General features: G+C 37.7%; 3 protein-coding genes across 3 annotated transcripts in view; all 3 read left to right on the plus strand.

Annotated features, from left to right (window-relative positions):
* Positions 1 to 6,027, plus strand: part of phf24 (PHD finger protein 24) — a 33,462-nt gene extending 27,435 nt beyond the window's left edge. The window contains exons 7-8 of the mRNA XM_014993411.2: positions 3,411 to 3,488; positions 4,720 to 6,027. Coding sequence (XP_014848897.2) covers positions 3,411 to 3,488; positions 4,720 to 4,816 — 175 coding nt within the window. The 3' untranslated portion in view covers positions 4,817 to 6,027. The remainder of the gene's footprint in view (positions 1 to 3,410; positions 3,489 to 4,719) is intronic.
* Positions 6,028 to 12,494: 6,467 nt separating this feature from the next.
* On the plus strand, positions 12,495 to 19,990 carry prkab1a (protein kinase, AMP-activated, beta 1 non-catalytic subunit, a). Its single transcript, XM_014993407.2, has 8 exons — positions 12,495 to 12,610; positions 14,396 to 14,578; positions 14,663 to 14,832; positions 14,960 to 15,053; positions 15,746 to 15,860; positions 16,491 to 16,624; positions 16,846 to 16,914; positions 18,060 to 19,990. The coding sequence occupies exons 2-8, from the start codon at positions 14,429 to 14,431 to the stop codon at positions 18,135 to 18,137; spliced, it is 810 nt and encodes a 269-aa protein (XP_014848893.2). The 5' UTR covers positions 12,495 to 12,610; positions 14,396 to 14,428; the 3' UTR covers positions 18,138 to 19,990.
* An 894-nt stretch (positions 19,991 to 20,884) lies between these two features.
* Positions 20,885 to 22,967, plus strand: LOC106921618 (phospholipase A2-like). Its single transcript, XM_014993409.2, has 4 exons — positions 20,885 to 21,155; positions 21,732 to 21,879; positions 21,976 to 22,109; positions 22,431 to 22,967. The coding sequence occupies exons 1-4, from the start codon at positions 21,107 to 21,109 to the stop codon at positions 22,547 to 22,549; spliced, it is 450 nt and encodes a 149-aa protein (XP_014848895.2). The 5' UTR covers positions 20,885 to 21,106; the 3' UTR covers positions 22,550 to 22,967.
* Positions 22,968 to 23,415: the final 448 nt, after the last annotated feature.

Raw genomic sequence — 23,415 nt, forward strand, 5'->3', positions numbered from 1 at the left:
TAGCTGCTACGCTAACAACCAGTGGTTACTTCGGCGCAAATAAGCTACATAGGAAATATTTCTCGGTTGTTTAGAAGCGAATTTCTAGCTGCAAAGTCAAGTAATTGTGATCTTTCATCCTTACCTGTGAAAGGTAATGCCAATGAATCCAGTTTTTTTCGTAAAACGGTTGAAATAAGTCCACATAGCACAGGACATAAGGAGCTCCGATCGCTCTGCTGCCACATAGAAGATGGCGGACGCTGTTACGTACGACTCAGCGCTCCATGAGGCGTCTACGTATATGATGTCTATGGACTGACCTATCTACCTACCGACCGTCTAGAATCAGGTCGTCTCCAGGTCATTTAGCACCACATTCTCCACCAACATTCTGTGCGCGAACGGAGAAGGGTGACCATCGTCCGGCCACGCCCCGGCCCAGTCGCGGAAAGCTCTCCTCGCCGACCGGAGTCGGACTGTTTTGTTGACATTCTTTATGTCAACAACGTGGCTTTAGACATTCATCCGGGTTGCTTCAACTAGGACTACCAAGAGACCAGCCCCTATACATTTAAAGCCGGGCGGGGGCAGGGGAAGAGAGACAGAGACTGCGGCGGCAGCGTGTCGGTTGGTCTGTGTTACCCAGAAAGCAGTTTGGCACAATATCACAACACCAACACCGTGAACGAAACAATGACTGGGGCAGCCTACGATATAAAGTACTCGGGGACCACTGGTTTATTGTTACATGTCCACATTTGTAGAGTATGTAACAAATCGTGTTCCTAACTGTAGTGTCTATTCTATGCGCCTTATATATGAAAAAAAGTTTTAAAATAGGCCATTCATTGAAGGTGCGCCTTATAATCCGGTCCGCTTTATAGTGCGGAAAATACAGTATTTTGTTTAGCCATACAAATAAAATTGGCATACAGAATGTTTAGCCAGCAGTGTGTTTCAGTAAAGTTTGGCACTAAGTTGTCACTTCATCCTTAACACTTCATTTCATTATTTCATTTCATTCTTAAAATTTTTTCACTATGTTAACAATTTTTTTTTTTATTTATTTTTTTTTTATTGTTTGGTCTTTTCACAATTTATGATTTTTAAAATTACTTCATTGGTTTTTGGATCTTTATAACAGCCTGGATTACTTTAAAGATGTCATTTACTTTCGACAAGCAGTTCTTTTATTTTTTTAATAGTTTTTCTAGTAAAATTGGCACAACAAAAAACTCAATCCTAAAAACGTTAATCACTAGCAATAATCACCACGTGGACATTATTATTTTCATTCATATTTGACTTTGCAGCATTTCACATTTACGTTATTTAAAAACAGATATCTTACTAGCAACAGTCAATAAGGGGTTTTGTCAAAACATATGGGTAAGTCTATCAACTATCTTGAATTTAATCAAGTCAGTTCAGTTCAATTAAAATACAAAACAAAATAATAATCACTTTAAAAGTTAGAAATGAAACTGTCAGTGAATTTAATAATTTCTCTTGTGAAACCAGTACAAATATGTTCCTCTGTGCGTGTGTGTGTATGCGTATGTGCCTGCTGTGTTTTGTCATTGAAACAGACATAGAAATTAATCCAATAAATAATCAGTACATCTTCTGAAGAGCAACAGCATGCAACAATCCCACAACACATCCCACCTCTGTGGAGCTCTGTGTTCAAACTGGATCAAAGGAGAGCCAAAAATGTGAAATTCATTTTACAACACAGTCAGAGGCAACAACAAAACAACAACGAAGGAAATTTTGCTCTGCCGCTATCACACTGTTCAGTTCTGAATGCTGACCTTAACTAAGGCAAATGCAGTATTTTACATCCTGTTCACGGTTCTTTTGTGACCTCCCGGTTAGACTGAAACACTTTTAGGAGGCTAGTCCCTCCTGGACAAGCTTCACCGCTGTCCATTGTTTTCTCCATTTGTAGATAAAATCTCAAATAACTTCCACCTTCACCAGCATCTAACTGTGTGTGCATGTGCTTTGTGTTCTGTTTAACCTCTTGTGCCGGTGCTGTCACATCTCCTGTGCTGTACCATTCCATATACCTCCTCTCACCTATTCCCCACAGACTCATGGGATTCTGCTCTCCTATGACTTGTGGGTGAGTGTGACTCAGCACTGCATGGCCTGTCTCTTTTTTTCTCACTTTAACAGCCCTCAGCTCTCTGTAGTCCTTCAAGTATTCTCAGACAAACTCTTGATTTAGATTTAGAGAGGAGAGAGCGGGAGATTCCTCTTAGCTCTGGACCGATACTCTTTCTGAACATAAATCATTCATTGAGGCGTATTTAGGGGTCAATGAAGTTTGATGAGCAGAGTGCAGGCTCTTTATGCCCTTGGGTCATGCTACACAAGGCATGGCTCAACAATAATTACAAGGATTAGGAAAGAAAAGCCTTTTGTTCTCTTCAGCTGAGCTCTTCTTAAAAAAAGTGCTTAACAGACAACAGGAAAAATTAAATCTAACACTAACACAGTCTTAGTCTTGCTCAATGCATGTTAAATATCTTTTTGTTGTTTGATTACATTCACAAGTATAGCACCATGACTTAAACTTTTATATTGTCCAGCTTTACTCAGAGATGGCATTTCGCAGTATAATCCAGGATGACACAAATGACTGCTAATCCACTATTCCTCCAATAAAAATGCTTTTAATAAATATTAAGACTAAGGAGCTGCATTTTAGTTCTTGGACCACACCAAGACACAGTTTTACTTCAGCTAACTTTGACTGATCCATAGTTGTGCAGGAAAAAATTCTGAATAGTTTTGAAATTTTGTTGACCGTGATGACACAACAAGCTACGACAAAATGTTTCCTACTAATTAACAAGTGGACTGACATTCTGCTTGTTTGAAATGTACAAGACCTTGCAAAACTGTTCTCTTATTGGGATTCAGGGGACCAACACAAAGTAATGCGTAAATAAGGAAGGAGCCGATACATTGGTTTAAGAACAATTGCAAATGTAAATCTTTGTGAAACCCAATTTAGCTCCAAGGATGTCTGCAGGTCTGTGGGGTTATTTCTCTACCAGCTTTACAAATCTACAGACTGAATGTTTTTTTATGCATTGTTCTGAGCTCCAGTTTCATCCAATGCAAACTGCTCATTGCATTTAGGTTGTGACTCTTCCTAGAAAATCCTTCCAGTCTCTCCTCAGTCACTTAAAGTCCCAAAAAACACACACTTCTAACAAATTGTGAAAAGAATGTTTTTGCAAGGCACTGCTATTAAAAGTAATTGAAAAGAAATCAGAATATTTTGAAAACATTGCCAGTTTTGAGAATATGTATGTTTCATGTTCCATTTATGCCAGTGAATTTTAGTTTTATTTTCATGAGGCTGCCATCTCCTAACGCATTGTCACACTTTCCTTCACTGTTTCATTATTTAGCATAAGTCATGTTGGGCCCATCTGTGAGAGCAGTCCAGCCAGCTCTGGAAGCGAAAGGAGCAAGACCGATGAAAACAGGTTTGTACTTTTTTTTTTTTTGTGAAAACTAAATATTTGACAGGAAACAATATGCTCTGAAACTTCTCCTTCAATCTATGCTTAATTGGCTGATGTGACCTTGACTGTAGGCTGTTCCTGGGCACCATCGTTATTTGTAGCAAAACAATCCCAGAAGTGTTTGCCAGGACAGCGACGGCCCGCTTTAAGCTAAACTGCCCTCATAAATGGCATCAAACTTGCTTTTGACTTGTCAACAGCGCATGAAGGCACGGCCTCGTTGGAATCACAGGATGTTTGGGATTTTTTCTATGCTATACATGATTCAGCAATAATTACATCTGCTGCTGCGTCTTACTCCGGGGATTCCTAATTGCACATTGGGAGTTGTATTAGGCAGAGCACTAACTAACAAAGTGTGTTTCATTTTTTTATAACCTAATTTTCAAAGCATCAAGCGGCATATTACCATAAGACAGAGACCTGATGGTCTTCTTAACTATGTTGCTTGGGGTTGATGGTAGTTTAATGCTTTGTAAGAAGATCCCTCTTTATACACTGACATGTTTTATATCCTATTCATGAACTAGAAAATTATATATTTTTTAAATGATTAATACTAATAGTATGTTTTTTTTATGTAGAAACATTAAAAAAAATGCTGTGTGTTTTTAAACTTCCCAAGACAAGTCACTGCTCATACTGCATTGCAGTTGAGTTCGGAAGCTGGAATTTCAGAGTCTACACCTGGAAAAATCAACAGAAACTACTCTAGTTTACAATTTAGACACAAAGAAAATGTGGTCAGCAAATCCCGGACCTCAAAATCCTATATGGCTGCTGTGTGCAAAAATCTTATCGCCATTAAAGTGATCGCCTCTGATGCAAATGCACCTCCACCACATGATGCTCCCACCTCCACATCTCCAAATCCTCCTACAATAAAGCTGATCTGGTGATTTCTGGGGGTTGTGCATTTTGGTTTTCTCCTTTGAACATACCTTGCTTATTGAAAACTATTGTTTTATTCTGGTATTATCTTAGCAAACTATTTCCTCCTGTATTTTACCTTCCTTACTACTAACATGTATTAACAAGAGTTTAGTTCTCTCTCTATTCAATGTTTTATGTTAAAGACAAACAACAACAAAAAAACAAGTTTCCTGACATAATAATAAATGAATCCATAATCTTATTTTATAGCATGAGTAATAGCTGTCTAAGTAACTACTTGTTTTCTTACATGCAATAGGCCATTGACCTGGGCAGACTTTTTAAGGGAGAGTGCCATCTACATTTTGGCAGCTCGGCCTAATAGCTCTGCCATGCACATCCGGATGCCTCTATAGTCCAGGTTCCTCCAGTGCAGCCTGCAGAGAGAGGAAGAGTGACGTAGTCCACAGATGAACAGGGGGAAGAGATAAACATGCCGACATGATGTCATGACGAGTGAGACTGAGGAAACCGATTGAAGCACCAAGAGGTAGTAGCGAATGAAGCAATCAACAGAAACTCTCCTCTCCAGCGTCACTTCAGCACAACAACACAGGCAACATGAATGTGTTTGATACACAGACACCCCAAGTGGAAGCAGCTGTCACAGCTCCAAACAGTTTCCAAAACGCGTAAGAGATACGATGGGAAGGACAGCCACCCCTCTTCATGATTAGCCGGTTTGTGTGAAATTTCTGAAACTTTGGGTGTCTCTATTAACACACAGGAAGCCAGGATGCTAAAAGTGACATGATGCCATTTAAGGTAAATAACACACATTTCGAGTGGGTTCATTAGTATGACAAGCTGTTGCTCTGTTCCAAGTATTTGTTTCTTCAAGCTTCACCATGTGCTAATGATAAACACATGACATTGTATTGGGTTTTCAGTTCACCATCAGAGCCCCTGGCGAATCAGTGCTATCTACATACAGTAAAAACCAACTGCTACACATACCAATATAAATTATTATTCATTAAAGCTGTATTTATTCCTGTATCTTTAGACGTATCCTCTGTTTATCCCAGTTTCATCCAAGAATCTGTGTTCTTCTGAAATACTAACTGTGAAAAGGATGTGAACATTAATGAAAGCTAACCTTCAAAGTGACATGTACGTATATGTATATATACTGCCATATAGTCCTATTGCTTTTGTTGTGCTCGCCGAGCTGCACTACGACAACGTAAAAACAATCGCTTGTTTCGTTCTAATCACAATATTTGCACCGTGAGAATGATATAAAATTGAATCATTGTCTGACATAAACACTGTAACGAATTACTGAAAGAAAGTGATACGACAGAGAAATGGCGTTTCTTTCCAAACAGGCGCAGCTATTGAGGAAAAAAAAAACAAAAAACAAAAGGTTGCCAGGAAAAAGATGGACTGAAAGAGTGTAAATGAGATTTCCCTTTAAACCACTGGGACATTGGACATTGTGTAGTGTATATGAACGATGTATGCCTTGTTCTTTTAATGAATAAAGTGTAGAAATAAGATTAAAACTTGTCGGTTGAAGAGATATGTCACAGTGTTGTAATAAACACTTGGAATTTACACTTTAGTTTGTGTCCTGTGTTGCTTTCATAATGTGCTGTAATGCAGCAATGCATTGTGGGGTGCGAAGTGTTGTCTGGTGCTAAGTTAGAGGGACCAACTAACCTAATAGTCAGTGATGTTGGACTGTGGGAGGACGCCAGGGTACCCGGTGAGAACCCACGCCCGTATGAGGAGAACATGCAATCTCCAACAAGAAAGACCTCTGGGTGGGACTTATGGCTATAAGGTAAGAGTGCTAGTACTTGAATTATCACAAAATCACTGGTACACTCATTTGTACTTCTGGAAAATCAAATAAAATAACAGCAACTGAAGCCTACTTTAAGTTATACTTCACTGTTTTAAGTTAAAGGTTGTGACAGCTTTAGTGGCCTTTATTTGATACTTGTTAGACAGTAATGCAGGTTGTGAGAGAGGGAAAGTCTTTTCACTGAGTGTGGCAACCATGACTGATCAAAACAAGAATGCCATCAAACACCAATCCCTTTTGTAGCAACTACTCTGCTCTTCTAATTCAATCAGAATGACAGATGCCTTGTGCTCATCAACACTCTGCCCTCACCTATCTGTAGGATCATGGACGTTATGCAAGCATGTCAGTTTGTGGTGGGGGTAAATGAGGTTTTCATGATTTATTAACTTCCCTTAATTTAATTATGGAATTCCATCTCATCACTCCTCACAGCAAACTGGACTGCAAGCGATGCAAAGTGCCACCATAAAAACCGAAACGGCTGTTTCTGTCTCAAAGCTTTCTGTGTGTACCGTAGTCTCAATGTCATGTTAATGTTGCAACTATTCATTGTTTCAGTAATACTGACATATGATGTAGTGTTTGGAAATTAGTAAACAAAACATACATTTTCTTAGTTCACAGAATTGGATCGTAAACTTGAATTTACATTTGCTCACAAAGCTCAGCTTCTCCAACTTGAAAATATTTGACGTTTTATTAGAGTTTCAGATTCAAGTGAGGAAACAATGCAAGGCAGAGAGTCGAACCCCACAGAACATCCAGATGACCAGGGTTGTGCGTAAAGATTTATTTATTTTTTTTCCCCAGGTGAGCAAATGCGTTTTTTTTTGTTTTTTTTTTAACAATAAATACCACTGTCTTGTAACCCCAATCAAAGAATCCAAAAAGATAAAATATCAGTCAATATTTCCCAATTGGTTCAGCAGTCTGTCACCTCCGCCAGCTTTGATTACAGCTTTAACCTTGTCATCCATGGCAGAGCCCTACCCTCAGGCAGAATCAAACTGGTAGGCTGCCAGTCCTATACCTCATTATTAGCCACATATGACCTGGCTTTCTCCTCTTCATCATACGACATCACATTCAAGCTCAAGACTTCACTATTGCTGTATTTTGTAATGTATGCCAATGATACCTCAGATAAGGAAATTACATTATTGGCTGCACACTTAGCTGCTTTATTCTCACACTTCTTTTTTAAAAACATATTTGACATTGAGCAATGATATACAACTTGCAAGTCCAAGCAGAAACAAAAAGTGTTACTGTAAAAATGTTCAACCTTTGTCTGTCATGCGGAGGTGTTTGTATGTGGATCCAATTGCAGAAAGGCAGAGACAGCTTGTAGGTGAAGAAGGTTTGAATGAAAGAAATTACAAAAAAAAAAAAAAAAAAAAAACTTACAGCAATAACAGAGCCAGAGCTGAAACAGAAACCATAACCCCAAAGGAAAAAACAGCAAGGAGAACACAGAGTAGAAAGGGAAGTAAGAGGGTCTATATACTGTTTAAATACTGTGAGGGTGAACGCTGGAACAAAAGACCTGGGCTGATGAGCTAACAGGCTGCAGGTGTGAGGGGGGAGAGAGAGGAAAAAATGGCACAGGGGCAAGAGAGATTACCTAAGGGACTAGGAAATGAATCTAACACTAAATAATAACTCCACTCAAGAAACATTATTAAACCAGAGTAACAAGGAATAAGTAAAGACAAGAAATAAACATGACTAGAAACACTAAGAAGGACTGAACTAAAATAAAACAGAAACAAGACTGATCAAATGAAGAAACGAAGGAACACAGAATAATCAAACTGCAAAAACATAACATGAACTGGCTTCTGTCTGAATTCTCCTTAAACTGATTCAGTCTTAAAACTGTAGAATGAGGTTTGAGTGTTAAAAACTCTCAGCCTTAAATTGGCCCAACGTCCTGGGGAAGAACGTGTCTGCCATGAGGCCACCTTCTTCTTGATAAGAGGACTTCCCACAAAAAGGATTATAAAAACTTTAATTTGCAGTAAGATAGGTTTTAAACACTTGCTACATTTTCATTGTGTGTATAAAATGACTGGAGTTCAATCTTGCAGTTACATTACTCCAAATATTAACTTGAAAGTCAGGCGGTTGAAATAGTGAACTAAGCATGCAAAACGTGTGGGAGAAAAATGGTTTTGATGGGCACATTATGTAATTGTTTCATAACGGATTCAATTGCTATCCTCTTGACCATGCTAATTGATGCACAAAATACTTGGTCAAATGTGAATGAGTTTGGTTATTTAACCCAAATAAACTGAAAACATATTCCTGATGAAAACATTTCCCTGAAAAGACTGCAAAGCCAGCAGTATATGATTTTGTATTTGAATATTTGTTTTGGTTCTGGTCTTTTTTCTTTCCAAATGATTTAAAAAAAAAAAAAAGTTTACCCCATCCAGAAAAGTAACTGACAAGTAAAAAGTATATTTTAGCTTTTGATTGTGCATTTTCTTCCTGCAAAGTCTTTACACAAAATAAGTATTCACTGAAATTGAAAGATTAGAGCAGCTTACTAATTGTTCCAGTTAAGCATCTTACATGATGGTTATATATTTTGCAGCCTTCATCACAGCTTTGGGAGCTTAAATTCCAAATGAAATGCAAATTTTACTCTAAAATGAGTAGAGCACTTTGGCGCACTGAGCAACAATGCCAGAATAAGATACTACTGGCTTTTTTTTTCTGAGTCAGTCGTGGGTATAAATACTCCATTTATACCTCATGCCAAGGATTCATGTGTGTTGTAACTCTGGATGTATTGACTCCAGTCTCAGTCCAGTTAACTCCTTGTGAATCTCCTCACCTCGGATTACCAGTGGGAACGAAGCGAGCAGGGTTCGAGCTCTGCCGAGCCACTGCCACCCCCGTGCTATGCTTTGAAATCTTGCTTAAAATATTTCACTCTATGTGATTCACTTTCTGAAATGAGTGACAAAAACTGCAGAACTTTTCTTGATATTCTTTTTTCCTGAGCTATGCTTCTATTGTCGAAATGTCTGCCAAGCAACTCTGGGTGAAGAAGTAGAGAAACCTGCAGATTTAGTCATCTCTGTAGTCTACCGCAACCAACTTATTATAAAAGAATTCATTCTACAATACTCAGTAAAAGTTTTGGACCCTAACAAATTAGCAGCGTCATACCAATTACCCATCATATGCTCTATTCTTTTATTTTTTTCTTTCTTTCCAAAATAGCGGCAGTGTATTCACTGCAGCGTGGCGTAAAGCCGAGGCACCTCTAGCTTGTTACAGGAGTGAGAAAAAAGCAAAAACTAGTCATCCCTGTTGCAATTTCAAGAAGACAAGTACACAGGAGATTTGCGTGACAGTTCTGAATTTGTATATTTTCGAGCGAAGTACAGCTTTATGTAATGAAGTGACAGGTGATGAACCAAAATAACCTTTTCTTCATGGATTAGTTCTAATTATTTTATAAGACAGGACAAAAGAAATATTGACCAATGAATGTTATAAATCTAAAAGTTGACTTCAGGGAAATAATCAGTTGAACAACCGTTGTTTGACTCCAGAGTTTAGGACTTGAGATATGTCTGGGCACAAGCTGAGGATGAATGTCTGCCTTTTAAACCAAACAAAAGAGCAGTGAGTGTTGACAGAACAGATGGATGAGGCCAAAATAAATCCCTAAAGGAACACGGAAGCTCACTTTAAGTAGGAAATTTGCTGAGTGGAGGAATTTTACTGTTAACACTCAGCTTGGACATCAGAGGCTGTCAACAGATGATGGATTGAACAGGGCTCTGTGAGCTATACGATGAGCTGGAAAAAAAGCATTGTGTGATAGAAAACTGCAACCTATTAATAGTGAGCCACTTACATACATACGTTACATTTAGTCTTCTGAAAGCAAGTGTTTTATTGAAGGGAATCAGTGTAAAGGGGAATGAATACAAATGCACACCAACATTTCAGATCTTTATTTGTCTAACATTTTGAAAACATGTCCTCATTTTCCAGTTACCTTTAGAATTGTGACACTACTTCATGTACACCACAAAAAACACACATAAAATACAAAAAACATATGAGTATTTTTAACATGAGAAAATGTGCAAAACCTTAACGGTTGTTAATACTTTTGGAAGGCATTGTATAATAACTCTCCAAATTAGCTTGCGTCTCACCATTGCTAACTGTTTTTGCACTCATCAAAACTAGCAGCAAACAACACCCACCTACCACACCTCTATAGTCATGTTTTAAGCAGCAAATCCCTCCACCCCCCTAATACTATAGCACAAATAAAGAAAGCATACAACCCTTCTCTACTGAGTTTTTTTTTGGAACCCCCTTGGCCTCTGCAGCTGACACAAGACAATTACAGCAGCATGCTTCCTCAGATCCATTCTGGGTATTTTCAGACCAAGTTAATTTAATGACGTTTGATGAAAGCTGGAGATGTCATTAAGAAGGGTCATGCATCTTCCTGCTGCTCTGTCTACACGATATGCAAATAGACAGAGGGATACACATGCATGTATACAAAAAGCAAACACTCTCAGCTTGTAAAATTAGACAGAAAGGCAGCACAGAAAAGAATTAGATTTCTAGAAATGAACACCCGCTGTGAATAGACATCTGTGCACCACAGTAAACTATGTCCATGCCAATAATTAGGCCTGTGTCCACTCTGAAAGTCTTGGTGGGAGACATTATTTTCCCAGTTAAAAATAAAGCCAGTCCAATGAAACTTCTATCAAACATTTCTGCTAGAAGGCTTCCTCTAACAAAAAAACAAAAACAAAAAACAGCTCCTCATTATGTGCCAAATCCTCCAGTATCTACAGCCGCTTGTGTCCAGAATCTCGCTGTGCTAGGGTGTTGTTTATGGGTGAACATTTGGTGGAAAACAAAAGTGATGCCGTTATAAAATTGTGTAGGAGATAAAAAACAGAGTTGGATTTTTTTTTTTCCAGCGTTGCCTGCAAGCTTAACTCTGCTAAAAGTAGAAGGACGGACTGACAGAACAATTCCAGTGGATTTAAAAGACCGAAAGCTCCAAACAAGCAAGAGTGTACTCTCAAAGGTATTGACATTGTTGACAATAGGTGTGTAGCTTAACTTGCAGATCCTGCTCTTACTGCCTGTTGAAAGTAGTTAAATCATCTACTTTTTTTTTTACCCTGTTATGAGAGAAAATAGATGCTCTAACACAAGAGCTCCACCTGCCTTTGAGCTGTTTTATGAGAAATTGATTTTTAATAATAACAATTTGCAGGTTATAGTAACCTCACTCAGAAGTGTTTTGATCAACTTTAACAAATATGTGAGTGTTCAATTATTATGGCCATATAGTCTACCATTATCTAATATTAAGACAAAAATAATACAAAAAAAGTCTGTATCTGACCTCAGATCCTGGGCTAATACTCTTTGCTCTTGGCTCTTAAGACCGTCCAAGATAAACTCTGCATTTTCAACAATCAATATTTGTATAAAAAATGTTCTAGAAAACAAACAAGCTTAAAAAAAAGTAATTAATGAACTCAACAAAAAATTGTCAGTATAACTAGGAAACAATGAAACAAAAATCCAATATGGAAGCAGATGGAAAGTCAGCTGGACGATGACTCTTCAATAGAAGGATTTTAATCAAAGGATATTCAGCAAAATTCAACTGAAAATCAGTGGCAAGACTTAAAAATTGACATTCTCAACTGATGTCTGAGGAATTTGACTGAGCTTCAGAAGTTTTGCAGAGCAGAATAAGATCAAATTTAAACCTACAAATGCATAGATTTAGGCTGACCAATGCAAATGACAACAACATCCTAAGGAATTTAGTTGTTAAACACATTAGAAAACCATTTGACTTTTTTTCTGCTTCACAAAACTGTACAAATTTTGGTTGGCCTGTCAAATAAAATCCAAATAAAATGCACTTATGTTGTTAAAATGTAATAAAATATCAAGTCCAGAGGTTGAGAAAACGTTTGTAAATGTACTGCACTTGAACCACGCTGCCATCTAGTGTTGGCTAAACAGAATTACATCTATTACCTCAAAGACGCGAATTCCTTCAAACAACCCAAAAATAAACGCATTTGGTCAGAGTTAGGGAATACTTTTTATATCATAATTTTAACAAGAGTTGACTAAATATTGGACGTGCACCGGTTTTTCTCAGTTGCTGTGTATTTCATTTAGATCGTGTGCGCTTGCGCAGATGGGGGGCGGATTTGTTTTGCTGGACCCTGTAGTGTTTTGCATTAGAATCCATCGAAATGGGGTTTATGAGACACCGGCATCTTCGACGATAAACGTTTCTGAGGTAAAGAAAACAAGAAAAAAAAAACTTTGCACGTCCATGTGCATCTGTAATAGCTGTTTTTGTAACAATACCTGTGTGTTCATAAGCTGTAGTATTTAGACAGCCTCTTACCAAGCGAATGTCGACGTACTGATGGAGCCCTGTTAGCTTCAGTCCAACATGTTAGCTTGGACCCTCTGCAGGTTTGCTCTCTCCCAATAAACAACAAGCTTGGGAAGGAGCAGTGATGGAGATTATTAACGTCGGGGTTTATATTTAGCTTTGACCCTGCCGTTCCTAAAATATGCACAGAAGCTGCGCAATATTGCTTATTCTCTTAGAAAACAACTACGTTTGGATTATTTTTGCTAAACCACTCTTAACTCAAATATGAACTGATGTAGCTCTGAGTTAACACAATACTGTTTGTTTGCTTTTTATCCAGTAAAACGGACTAGTAAGTTATCATCTTTAACCTCAAAAAATGACATTCATCATTAAGTCTAGTGCTAAACCTGCCTTAGAGTTGAACGGAAACACTTCTAACTTGGATTTCTATACAACGTAGCATAATATTTGAATTATAATGAATTTATAGATGAAAACAATAAATACTGCAGTCTTATAAGGCTTAATGAGACGTTTTTATTGCACTAAAATAGGATAACAAATTGATATATATTTATGGAAAGCACGACTAATCATAACCATTCTTCTATATTTATTTATAAGATGTTAAGACAACAAAGCTTAAAAAAATATAATCTTAAAACTCAAGTGCACGTTATAAAAATATCTTGTAGAGTCTGTTTACGCTTACTTTAAAACCAGTTCTTTGGTCAAATATGAAGAGAAGTAGTAGATTAAAAAAAGGATTATCTTTATTGCACACACATGTTCTTTTATGTGAACAAAATTGCTGAACACAACACTGGAACATTAGCTGTATTATACAGAAATGACCTTAACATTTACCAAATAATCCTGTTGTGTACGAGTTTCAGTAAAGTTCAAAATGGTGGTCTGTGAAGAATCGCGAGGTTCCTGTTCTCCTCACTGACCCCACAAACCTGGTCAATTAATTTAACCCAATATTTTATTCATATTTAAGAGTAGAAAAAGCATCCCCTTGCTGCTTATGTAGTTACATGGATGAATTGATCAATACTAGGCACCGCTTATAATGCATCGCCCCATGTTTCTGGAAAACTAAACACAGCATATCAGCACAAACACCTATATCAACTGTTGAGATAGAGCCCTAAGGATTTAGTTTTTTGTTTTTTTTTGCAGCCTTAGAACCTGATCACCATTCAGTCAGTGAGTCGATTGTGAGATCCTCCGACAGCTGGATCTCAGGGAATTTCATTTGTATGCTTATTTTAGGTGATAACGAATACTTACAAGAGGTTGTGGTTGGCTACAAGGAAACTAACGGGTTCTCCACACAAACCCCGAGGCCCTTCACAGAGATAAGAATCCACGCTGGGAGAAATGTAATGTGAGGATCATGTTGAATCTAAAACAACAAACACAAGCAGCTCTGATAAAATACTTCACCTGTTCAGTTCCTTCATCCTTCATGGTTTTTATTGTCTAAAAGTCAATAAATCTGTGTGATGATGTTACCAGTATGTTATCATACTGGTAACATGAAAATTAAGCCCACTGCACCTAGGAACTGAATTAAATAACTCCTGTAGACCTTATTCCCACAGCAGCTGTCAATGATTAATTAAATTGTTTAAAAGAGAGCTTTATCAGAGTTTCCGATGGCTTTACACAACTTCTTGACTCCACTCGCAGTGACCTCGTGACGGCCTACGAGAAAACGAAACCATGGGGAACACGAGCAGCGAGCGGGCTGCGATGGGCCACGGCGAGAAGGCTCAGCGGCGAGACAGCCGGGGGATCAAAGAGGGAGAGAGACCCAAAATCCTCATGGACAGCCCAGAGGATGCTGACATTTTTCACGGAGAAGACATGAAGGTATCCACTGATGTTTACTCAGAGGCACATTTCCTATTAAAGGTAAAAAGAGGATCTATCGTATCTCTCTGACGTGTGTTTCAGGCCCCTCTAGGGAAGGAGGAGTTCCTTGCCTGGCAGCAGGACCTGGAAGCAGACGATAAAGGCCTGGCTGTCGACCGACCAACTGTTTTTCGCTGGACAGGGGATGGAAAAGAGGTCTACCTCTCTGGGTCTTTCAACAATTGGGCCAATAAGATTCCCCTAATAAGAAGGTAGGGGGCAATGTCCTGAACTCTGCTGCTACATCCTCCATAATTTAGTAATGTTTAATTATTATTATTAATAACTATACTTGCAGTTGTTTTTAAATGTCTTCTTTTTTTATTATCTTCCTTCAAGTCAGAACACATTTGTGGCAATTGTAGATCTACCCGAGGGAGAGCATCAGTACAAGTTTTATGTGGATGGCCAGTGGACCCACGACCCAACGGAGGTAAGCTGTTACATCTGTTCAGACTTTTTCTACTACATATTTTAAGGATTTAAATTTGAGCACTTAACTCTTTTGGCACATGATGGTTTTTGACTTCTGCTGTTTATGATTTCTAAACTTTCTTGAATATTTAGTCATTTCTTCTGGTAAAAATATTTAGTCTTTTAATCCATTAAAACAGTGTGTGCTCCTTGAAGGCTAGTTACTTTCATTTACACCATTAAAAAAAAAAATCAATCTGGGCGTTTGTGGCCCATAACTTCCACAAATATCAGAGTGTGTCTCAGAAAATGTGTCCCACTTCTCAACTGATCCTAATGAAAAAGTCAAATCGGGTTTTCAAAGACGTTTATAATGAATCTTTGCTTTTAACTCTCTGCTGCTTCCACATTTTTTACACCTTGTAAGGATTTCTGCTTCACTTCTAACACACTTCTTGGCTAATTAGTGCTGATCCCCCTCAGGTTATAGTTTTCACTCTACATTTGCACAAAGTGCAAATTCTCCAGTTATTTCTGGTAGCTCCTATAATTCAAAGCACTTTTAGATGTACAATGGGAGAGGTCATTATTGGATCAAATAATTAACTTGGGTTTCGGATTACAAGGAATGTGGCATTGCTTTAACTAGAGGATTTCTTTTTGTGTCCTCTGTGAAGTTTGTTTATTTGACCATGTCATGGCTTTTCACAGCCTGTTGTGACCAGCCAGCTGGGCACCGTTAATAATATCATCCAGGTGAAGAAAACTGACTTCGAGGTGTTTGATGCTCTCATGGTGGACTCGCAAAAATCCTCTGACGTGTCAGGTGAGAGCTAACAACTGATCACACACACACAAAAAAAAAAGAAAATTACTGAAGCAGATTCTAGTTTCTAAAAGCATAAATTTAATACCATGCAGACAAGTCTTTATTTTTGTATGTTTGCTACATAAATTGATTGATCATGCACTATAAGAATTTTTTTTTTTTTTTTAAATGCCGTAAACTTATGTTTTTGCAGCAGCACAATGTCACATGAATGGCATGGGAGAATCCAAATATCCTCACATAATCCAGCAGGTTTTATTGCTGGTATGATCTTTTCAGAGTACTGTGCTGATTGGAGCAGAAGTGTTTTAATTAAGCTAAATTGAAGTGTTTTCGAGCACAAATGGCTTTTTTAACGTCACGCCACTCAATGTCTATACATTTAACCCTGAACTTTGACTAGACCACTTGAAAAGTTTGATTTTTTTAATATATTTTTTTCTTCATTATATCAGACAGTGTGATTACTGGATTCTACAGGCCAAGCTGTTGCATTTGTTGCACCATGACATAATGTTAAAAGTTTAACGGATGTGAATACTTTTGCAAAACTCTTTTGATTGCCTAATATTATTCAGATTTATTGTATTAGTCCAGCCATTCTTTTTTTTTTTTTTCTTTTCTTAGACCTGTCCAGCTCTCCTCCCGGCCCATATCACCAGGACGCTTATGTCCCCAAACAGGACGAAAGGTTTAAGTCCCCACCTATCCTCCCTCCACACCTTCTCCAAGTCATCCTCAACAAAGACACTGGAATATCTGTGAGTAGATCAGATTTTAATTCAGGATTGCTCTGGTTGTCATTTCTTTTACAGATTTTACCAAAGAAACAAGGTGTGATTGCTTTTCTTTATCTCTCTATAAGTTTTAAACTACATGGCCTATTTAGACGCAGTGCATCTAATGTACAACATAAATCTGCTCTGGTATTTTTCTTTCATTTGTTACTTACTGTCTTTTTTTCCCACTTTCTTATCTTCAGTGTGACCCTGCATTACTTCCAGAGCCGAACCACGTCATGCTCAATCACCTTTACGCGCTTTCAATTAAGGTACGGTTCATACCTGTCTGAACTACCGAACTACAAACAAATATATATCCTCTGTTGTCAATGTATGCTCACTGTGTGACCGCTGGTGTGGGAAATCATTGTGAGAAATGACCAGCTTTTATGGGTATTTTCCCAGAAAATGTTCACTGCTACCACAGATAGCAGTGAACATACTGAGCCTGCAGAGCGGATCGTATCTGTGGAATGCCAGCAGTGATAAGATGCTGGCACAAGGATTGCAGGACAGACTGAAGGGCAGATCATTTCCCTTGCTGCACCGCTCTTAAGTGGAAAAACAACCAGAAAGTGCATGCCAACGTATAAATAGAGACGATAGTTTGAGACTTAATGGGGGAAGAAAACAAACGAGCCGAGTTCACATGGGAGAAGCTAAATGTGATTTTCCTTTTAAGGTAGGGTGCTTTCGACTCTTTCCAACAAAATGTTGAGTTAAGGTATTTGTTTTGTACCTTTTTACTTTTTTTACTTGATTTAAGGGAATTAAAGGCACCATAAATTAAAATGAGCTAGACAATTTCCATTCTGATGACTTTTCTTGAATGGACATTTTGTTTACAGAGACACCATCCATCCAGTTAATTGTTTTTGGTTGTGTTTTATTTGGATATTTAAAATACCTTCAACTTCTTTAAAAACATTAAGTTTATTGGTCTATGAGAGGGCTGACGTACATTGTTATATCGTTGTAAGTATATGATTTGAAATTGGTCTCGAAACAGCAATATTGACGTTTATTGCAGTAATTAGGGATGCAATTTATTGTACAGCAAATTCTTTTACTGTGACAGGTCCGGTGTTGTCGTCTACATTTACTGGAATCATAAGGATTTCACTCAGGAGTCCAATCAGGGCGGCCAAACACAAATGGACATCACAGTTTTTAGATTTTTATTGGTAAAAACTATTGGAATCGTTTTATTCTCTACTTTTCAATGATGCAGTACTAGTTGAGCATTTCCCACATAAAAGTCATACAAAATGCATTGTAATTAGTGGGTGTAACATGAGAAAATGTTAAAAAGTTAAAGGATATAAATCCTTTTTTACACCCGATGACCTCAAGTTACGGAAGTGAAATGCTTTTAGATTAATCTTTCCTCTGTCTTGTGTTTATTTCGTCACAGGATGGCGTGATGGTGCTCAGCGCAACACATCGGTATAAGAAGAAGTACGTCACCACTTTATTGTATAAGCCCATCTAATGGCCACGTCTCATTCCAGCCACATGAACTATCCACCAAGTGTGCAGAATATTTCCTCCGATCGTTTCTGAGTTTCTTCCATGAAATAGAAAAATTAGACCAAACCTGTTAAAAAATCCCTCACCTGTTCATGTCAATCCAAGTTGAACAGCGAATGAAGTGGGATGAATGAAGGACTTAATGATATGATTTTTATGAAATATAAACATAATCACAAAATTGCAATTCTTTACAGTTCGTTAGAGATGGTTGGTTGTATTGAATTATACAAGTTGAAAGGCATTTCAGAGACATCTTCAAACATACAAAACATTTCAAATATTCTTATTAATGTCCTCTGAGAGGATATTCATAAAAATATTGATGACGTGACATTTAGCTTTATAAACTTTTGACATCGGCACTGAAATGCATTACAGTTAAATGTTTTACCCTTTTTTTTGTTACAGGCAAAACTGTTACCAGTAACGCTTGAAAATTTAGTTGTAATATTTTTTTTAACATTAATGACCAGAATGACCTGTTTTTTTTGTTGTTTTTTTTAAATAACTTTTTAAAGAGAAAACGTCAGGCTTGGATTTAATCAAAATGTGACTATGGGAAGACAGACGGGTCCAGATTGGCAGAGTGAGGGAATATCAGAGTCTTATCTGGTCGCCAAAGGAGATTACTTAGAACCTCAAACTGAGAGTTGTTGAATCTTATCAGGCTGAAGCCTCAGACATGGTCGCTGTCTGCATCAGTTTCATCCTCCGCCGAGTGAAGAATTGTGGGTAATCAGCCGTTGCTAACAGACTTGCATCCACAGCCCCCTCAAAAGTTACAATCCAGTGCCTTCGGAGACGATGCAGTGTGTGGGTCGAACGCCCGAAGCAACACAGTGAGCAATACGGAGAAGTCTGCAAGAAGAAAAGTCAGTGTCGTGAAAAGAGAATATTTTTTACTTTGTTTTTTTTTTTTTTTTTAGTTTGTTAGAATTTGCATTAAAAAGTCGGCAGACTGACAGAAAGAAAAAAAATACAACAAAAAAGAGATGATGTAGAGTAAGAATAACATTTACTTTGAGGCAACAAAGAAAAGATTGTAGATCTTCAGAATAATTACTTCATAAATTAAAATAAAAACAGTGAAAAGTTGTTAGATTTTCAAGCACTACTAAAAACAGATGAGCACTCTTATAGTGATTTATACTCTGCATATGTAGTTATTGTAAACATCCACCTAAGGTTGTAAATGTGTCAATTATTACATTCCTATTTAACATGCCTTTCCTTGTACATTAATTTGCAGGGATATTTTTTTGCTTTGTAGAATATGAAAGCAAATAATGATTTGGTGGGACACTGAAACGTTTTAAATCGAAACATATAAGTAGTTACACTCATTAATCACGCTGATAGAAATATGTGTAAATAAGGTTCCTGTTTACTTTCCCACGGTCGAGAAGACAAAACAAAACGTCACCAATCAAGAATGTGAACCTTCAGGTTACAGACTGAACATATGCACTGAGGCACTTGTCTGTGTGTTGTCTTCTGCTGTTTGTGTTGATGGGGACATAATGTACGGAGTGCCGAGCACACAGGACAGAGATAATACATTTTTTAGAGCATTTAGAGATTATATTATTTATATTTTAGATGCTGTTGTTCATTCTGTTGATCCATATTGTTTTTATTGTGTTGATTGCCTTGTATGGTAAAATCCATTTCACTCAATCAAAAGTTTAACTCTTGATTTGATGTTGAATTCGTGCACTAACATGACAATGTATCGGGAGAGTAGAACTGATACCGCTGTCATATTTTCTTTATTTGTCTGCATGATGAAGATTAAATTGAGATCACATCCAACTGTTGACCTCTGTTTTGTTCATCAGAGTGTGGAATGTTGAATATTCAAAGTTCAATTTAAAAATAGTATTGTGATGAGTTCTATATTTCTTTCTAAACTGTGCTAGGCAATTGATTAATTACTTGACTAATGTGGGCAAAAACAGGTAAACTATGTAGCTGTAAGCCTCACAAACCAAGTGGACCAGGACATGATTACAAGAGAAATCATGCATGAAATCTGCCCTCTGGTGGAGGATCTGCAAACTGGAAAGTACCAGTTTCTGCTGCCTGCACCTTTTGTGAATCTGAGCTTCAAAAATAAAAATGAAATAATTAATTATATTTTTTAAATTAAACTTTTATTGACTCAGAAAATGCTGCTTTAAGTTCATCCCATTTCTTCTGGCTGGAAGTTGCAGGTAAGTTTCGACTTTCCACTTTTTAAGTGGAAAGTCCACTTTTTAAATTGAAGTAAGAATTGATTCCTCTATAGCTCCGTTGTTGGTTAATTAAAAATAACTTTAAATTTGCCAGATGCTTGAATAATTTCTGTCTCATCTGTGTACCATTGAAGATTTTGTTGAAAAACGATTGTGAAAATGTGTGCATCAGTTTCAGTTGTGGTACTCTTGGTACGTTGGTAGATTTTATGAGTCATTGCAACAACATGCTTCAACAAGAGTTTGACATCTTGTGGGGGGAAAAAGAAAAAAACGTCCTCTAAATGTGTTTCCCCTTAAATGTTGAATAACTGGACAGCTAAACGCATGGATAGGATAAGAAGGGAGTGCATGTACACACAAAATCAGTCTGAACCTTTTAATTACTACAGAAAAACATGAAGATTTTTCTTGTTTAATTTCGTTCAGAATGTGTAAGCAAGTGTCATTTTGCCATACTGATGAATCAGCAATGAGATTCTATGACTTCATGGCAGGGAGCTTGTCCATAGGAGATTGGAGCTTACAAGGTGTGAGAAATATTTAACCTTTGCAGATGCTAGCTTGCTTTGTGAGTGTGAATGCGTGTGAACTGGTGCTGTATGGACAGCTGACAAGCAAGGAGCCACACATGATGTATATAAAGGGACTTTGAGTGAAAGTCACTTTGTGACTGAAGCCTCTCACTCACAGAATGAATGCCTTTCAGACGGTCTTCCTCTTGGCTGTTGGTCTCTCTGTAGGTGAGTACAACTTCACAGAAATTGTTAGACTGTAAAAAGTATTTATACCCCCTAAAATATTCAGTTTTCTCAAAATACAAAATTAAACTCCAATGTATTTTACTGTCTTGCTATGCGATAGCTAAACATAATGCACTTGGATTTAGTTAAAGTGTAAATGCTGCATTTCATTGTTGCTGTTCCTTTTTCTTCAATTACATCTGCAAGTTTGTTTTTTGTTTTTCAAATCAAGTTTATTTCAGCAACAAGGCAGTTTAGAGTGTTTTACATCACAAAAACATACTGTCATCAATTTTGAACTCTCTGTTTCGGCTCCTTTACAGTTTTCTGGAAGTATGTCCAGATTAGTAGTGCATAGAAACTGAATGCTTGATTCAAAAACGTGTAGAAACATCAATAATTTTCCTTCCACATGACAGTTATGAGTAATTTTGTGTTGATCTGTCACCTGTGACCTGTGTCACCAAATGTCCAGTGATGATATGGCAAAATATAAAACAATTTAAAAATTCTAAATGCTTTTTACCATACATATTCACACTTAAGTCACTATCATGTGATCTTATTTTTCTACAGCCCACTCACTGGACTACAAGGCTCTCCATCAGTTCAGGGCCATGATCCTGTGTATGTTACCTGATAGCTGGCCTGCTCTTGACTATGCAGACTATGGATGTTACTGTGGATACGGAGGCTCTGGCACACCCGTTGATGATCTGGATAGGTCATTATTTAAGCCGCCTCACACTAACACTACTTAAAAATATTATAGGTTTGTTTTAAAGATTGCAGTGCTTGACATTGTTTTTTTTCCATACAGGTGCTGCCAGATTCATGACCAGTGTTACAGTGATGCCATGCAGCATCCGGAGTGCTGGCCCATCTTGGATAACCCTTATACTGAGGTTTACTCCTACACCTGTGATGAGGCTAACAGAAAGCTCTCTTGTACAAGTGAGTTGACTTTTTAAAAATTATTTTTCTAGAGTTGCTAACTGTCACTCCTCGATAGTGAGATTGAAGCTTTTTTCCGTCATTTCAAAGTGATAACTCTCACTCGAAACAGAGAAGGCAGTGCTACAAATCTGTCATTGACTTGTACATAGTGGATTTACTCATTCTACTTTTTACTGACTCCATCCATACACACTCCTCACTTCTGACTTCTGAGCTCTGCTCAGAAGTTGACAACCCTGTCATTGCACTATTCTCACCAGTACTACCTGGCTGTCAGAGATTGAAAACTGACTGAAACTCTTGCTTTCTCTTTTCTAGACCAGAACGATGAATGTGAGATGTTCATCTGTGAGTGCGACCGCAAAGCCGCAGAGTGTTTCAGCAGGTCAGAGTGGAACCCCGAGCATGAGCACCTGCCAAGTGACCGGTGTCAGTAGAGTCCTGCACAAACAGCTGCGTCAAGCAAGGAATCTGTGCCACCTGCATTTACAAACTGCTATATTACTTCATCTGGCGTCATTCTGAGTCACAGTGACCTTACAGGACCATTTACTAATGATGTGATTCATGCGTGGTCTCTTAAGCGTCCATCCTTTCTCCATCTGGATGTTTCTGGTTGGACTTGCTGCTATATCTCACCCTAAATGTCATCATCATGTTTACCATCCACTTGAGTGTGATGGTAATTGCAATTTTTAGTGCAGTTTGCAGTCAGCAGAGGGCGCTGTTCCTCATTTATCCCATTAGTGTGTCGGAAGACAGAGAAAAGCATCGACTTGCTCCACAACAGTTCTTTTCACTTTATGTAACATAATCAGAAATAATAAATGACTTTTTTTCCCAGAGGGAAATAAATGTTTTCTTTTTCATTACCCAAATCCTCCATTTTCTGCTTTAAAGTGGTCTATAAATTGTTACAATGACCTTAGTATTTTTTATTTTTTTTGCCAAAACTGATTTTGGCAACAACAACAACAAAAAAAAACACTTTTGGCAAAAAATGGCTTTAGCCATTATTTTAGGAAAGTGACAAAATGTTAAACCAATCTTTATGTAACTGTCCTGGTGCTTTTCAATTGATTGCATCATCCTGGCAGCATGACTTGGTTACAAAACGTTTGCAATGATATTAAATTCCTACTGCATAACTGAAAACAGCTTAGCCTTTATCTGTGAAAATGACATCAAACTTTAGAAGTTTCATTAATTTTAATTATGGTGCCAGTATCTGAATCATAAACAAGATGGTTATGCAACTGCAACTGAAATGAAGATTCACATAGACTTTGGTCACCATCCAACC

This window comes from Poecilia mexicana, unplaced genomic scaffold (assembly GCF_051168715.1).
Source record: "Poecilia mexicana isolate PSO_F unplaced genomic scaffold, ASM5116871v1 scaffold_12, whole genome shotgun sequence".
Taxonomy (NCBI): domain Eukaryota; kingdom Metazoa; phylum Chordata; class Actinopteri; order Cyprinodontiformes; family Poeciliidae; genus Poecilia; species Poecilia mexicana.

Coding starts and splice junctions, on each gene's coding strand:
- prkab1a (XM_014993407.2), top strand. CDS start 14,429: ATGGGGAACACGAGCAGCGAGCGGGCTGCGATGGGCCACGGCGAGAAG. Junction 15,054..15,745: donor GGACCCACGACCCAACGGAG/GTAAGCTGTTAC, acceptor GGCTTTTCACAG/CCTGTTGTGACCAGCCAGCT. Junction 16,625..16,845: donor ACAAAGACACTGGAATATCT/GTGAGTAGATCA, acceptor TCTTATCTTCAG/TGTGACCCTGCATTACTTCC.
- LOC106921618 (XM_014993409.2), top strand. CDS start 21,107: ATGAATGCCTTTCAGACGGTCTTCCTCTTGGCTGTTGGTCTCTCTGTA. Junction 21,156..21,731: donor GGCTGTTGGTCTCTCTGTAG/GTGAGTACAACT, acceptor ATTTTTCTACAG/CCCACTCACTGGACTACAAG. Junction 22,110..22,430: donor CAGAAAGCTCTCTTGTACAA/GTGAGTTGACTT, acceptor TCTCTTTTCTAG/ACCAGAACGATGAATGTGAG.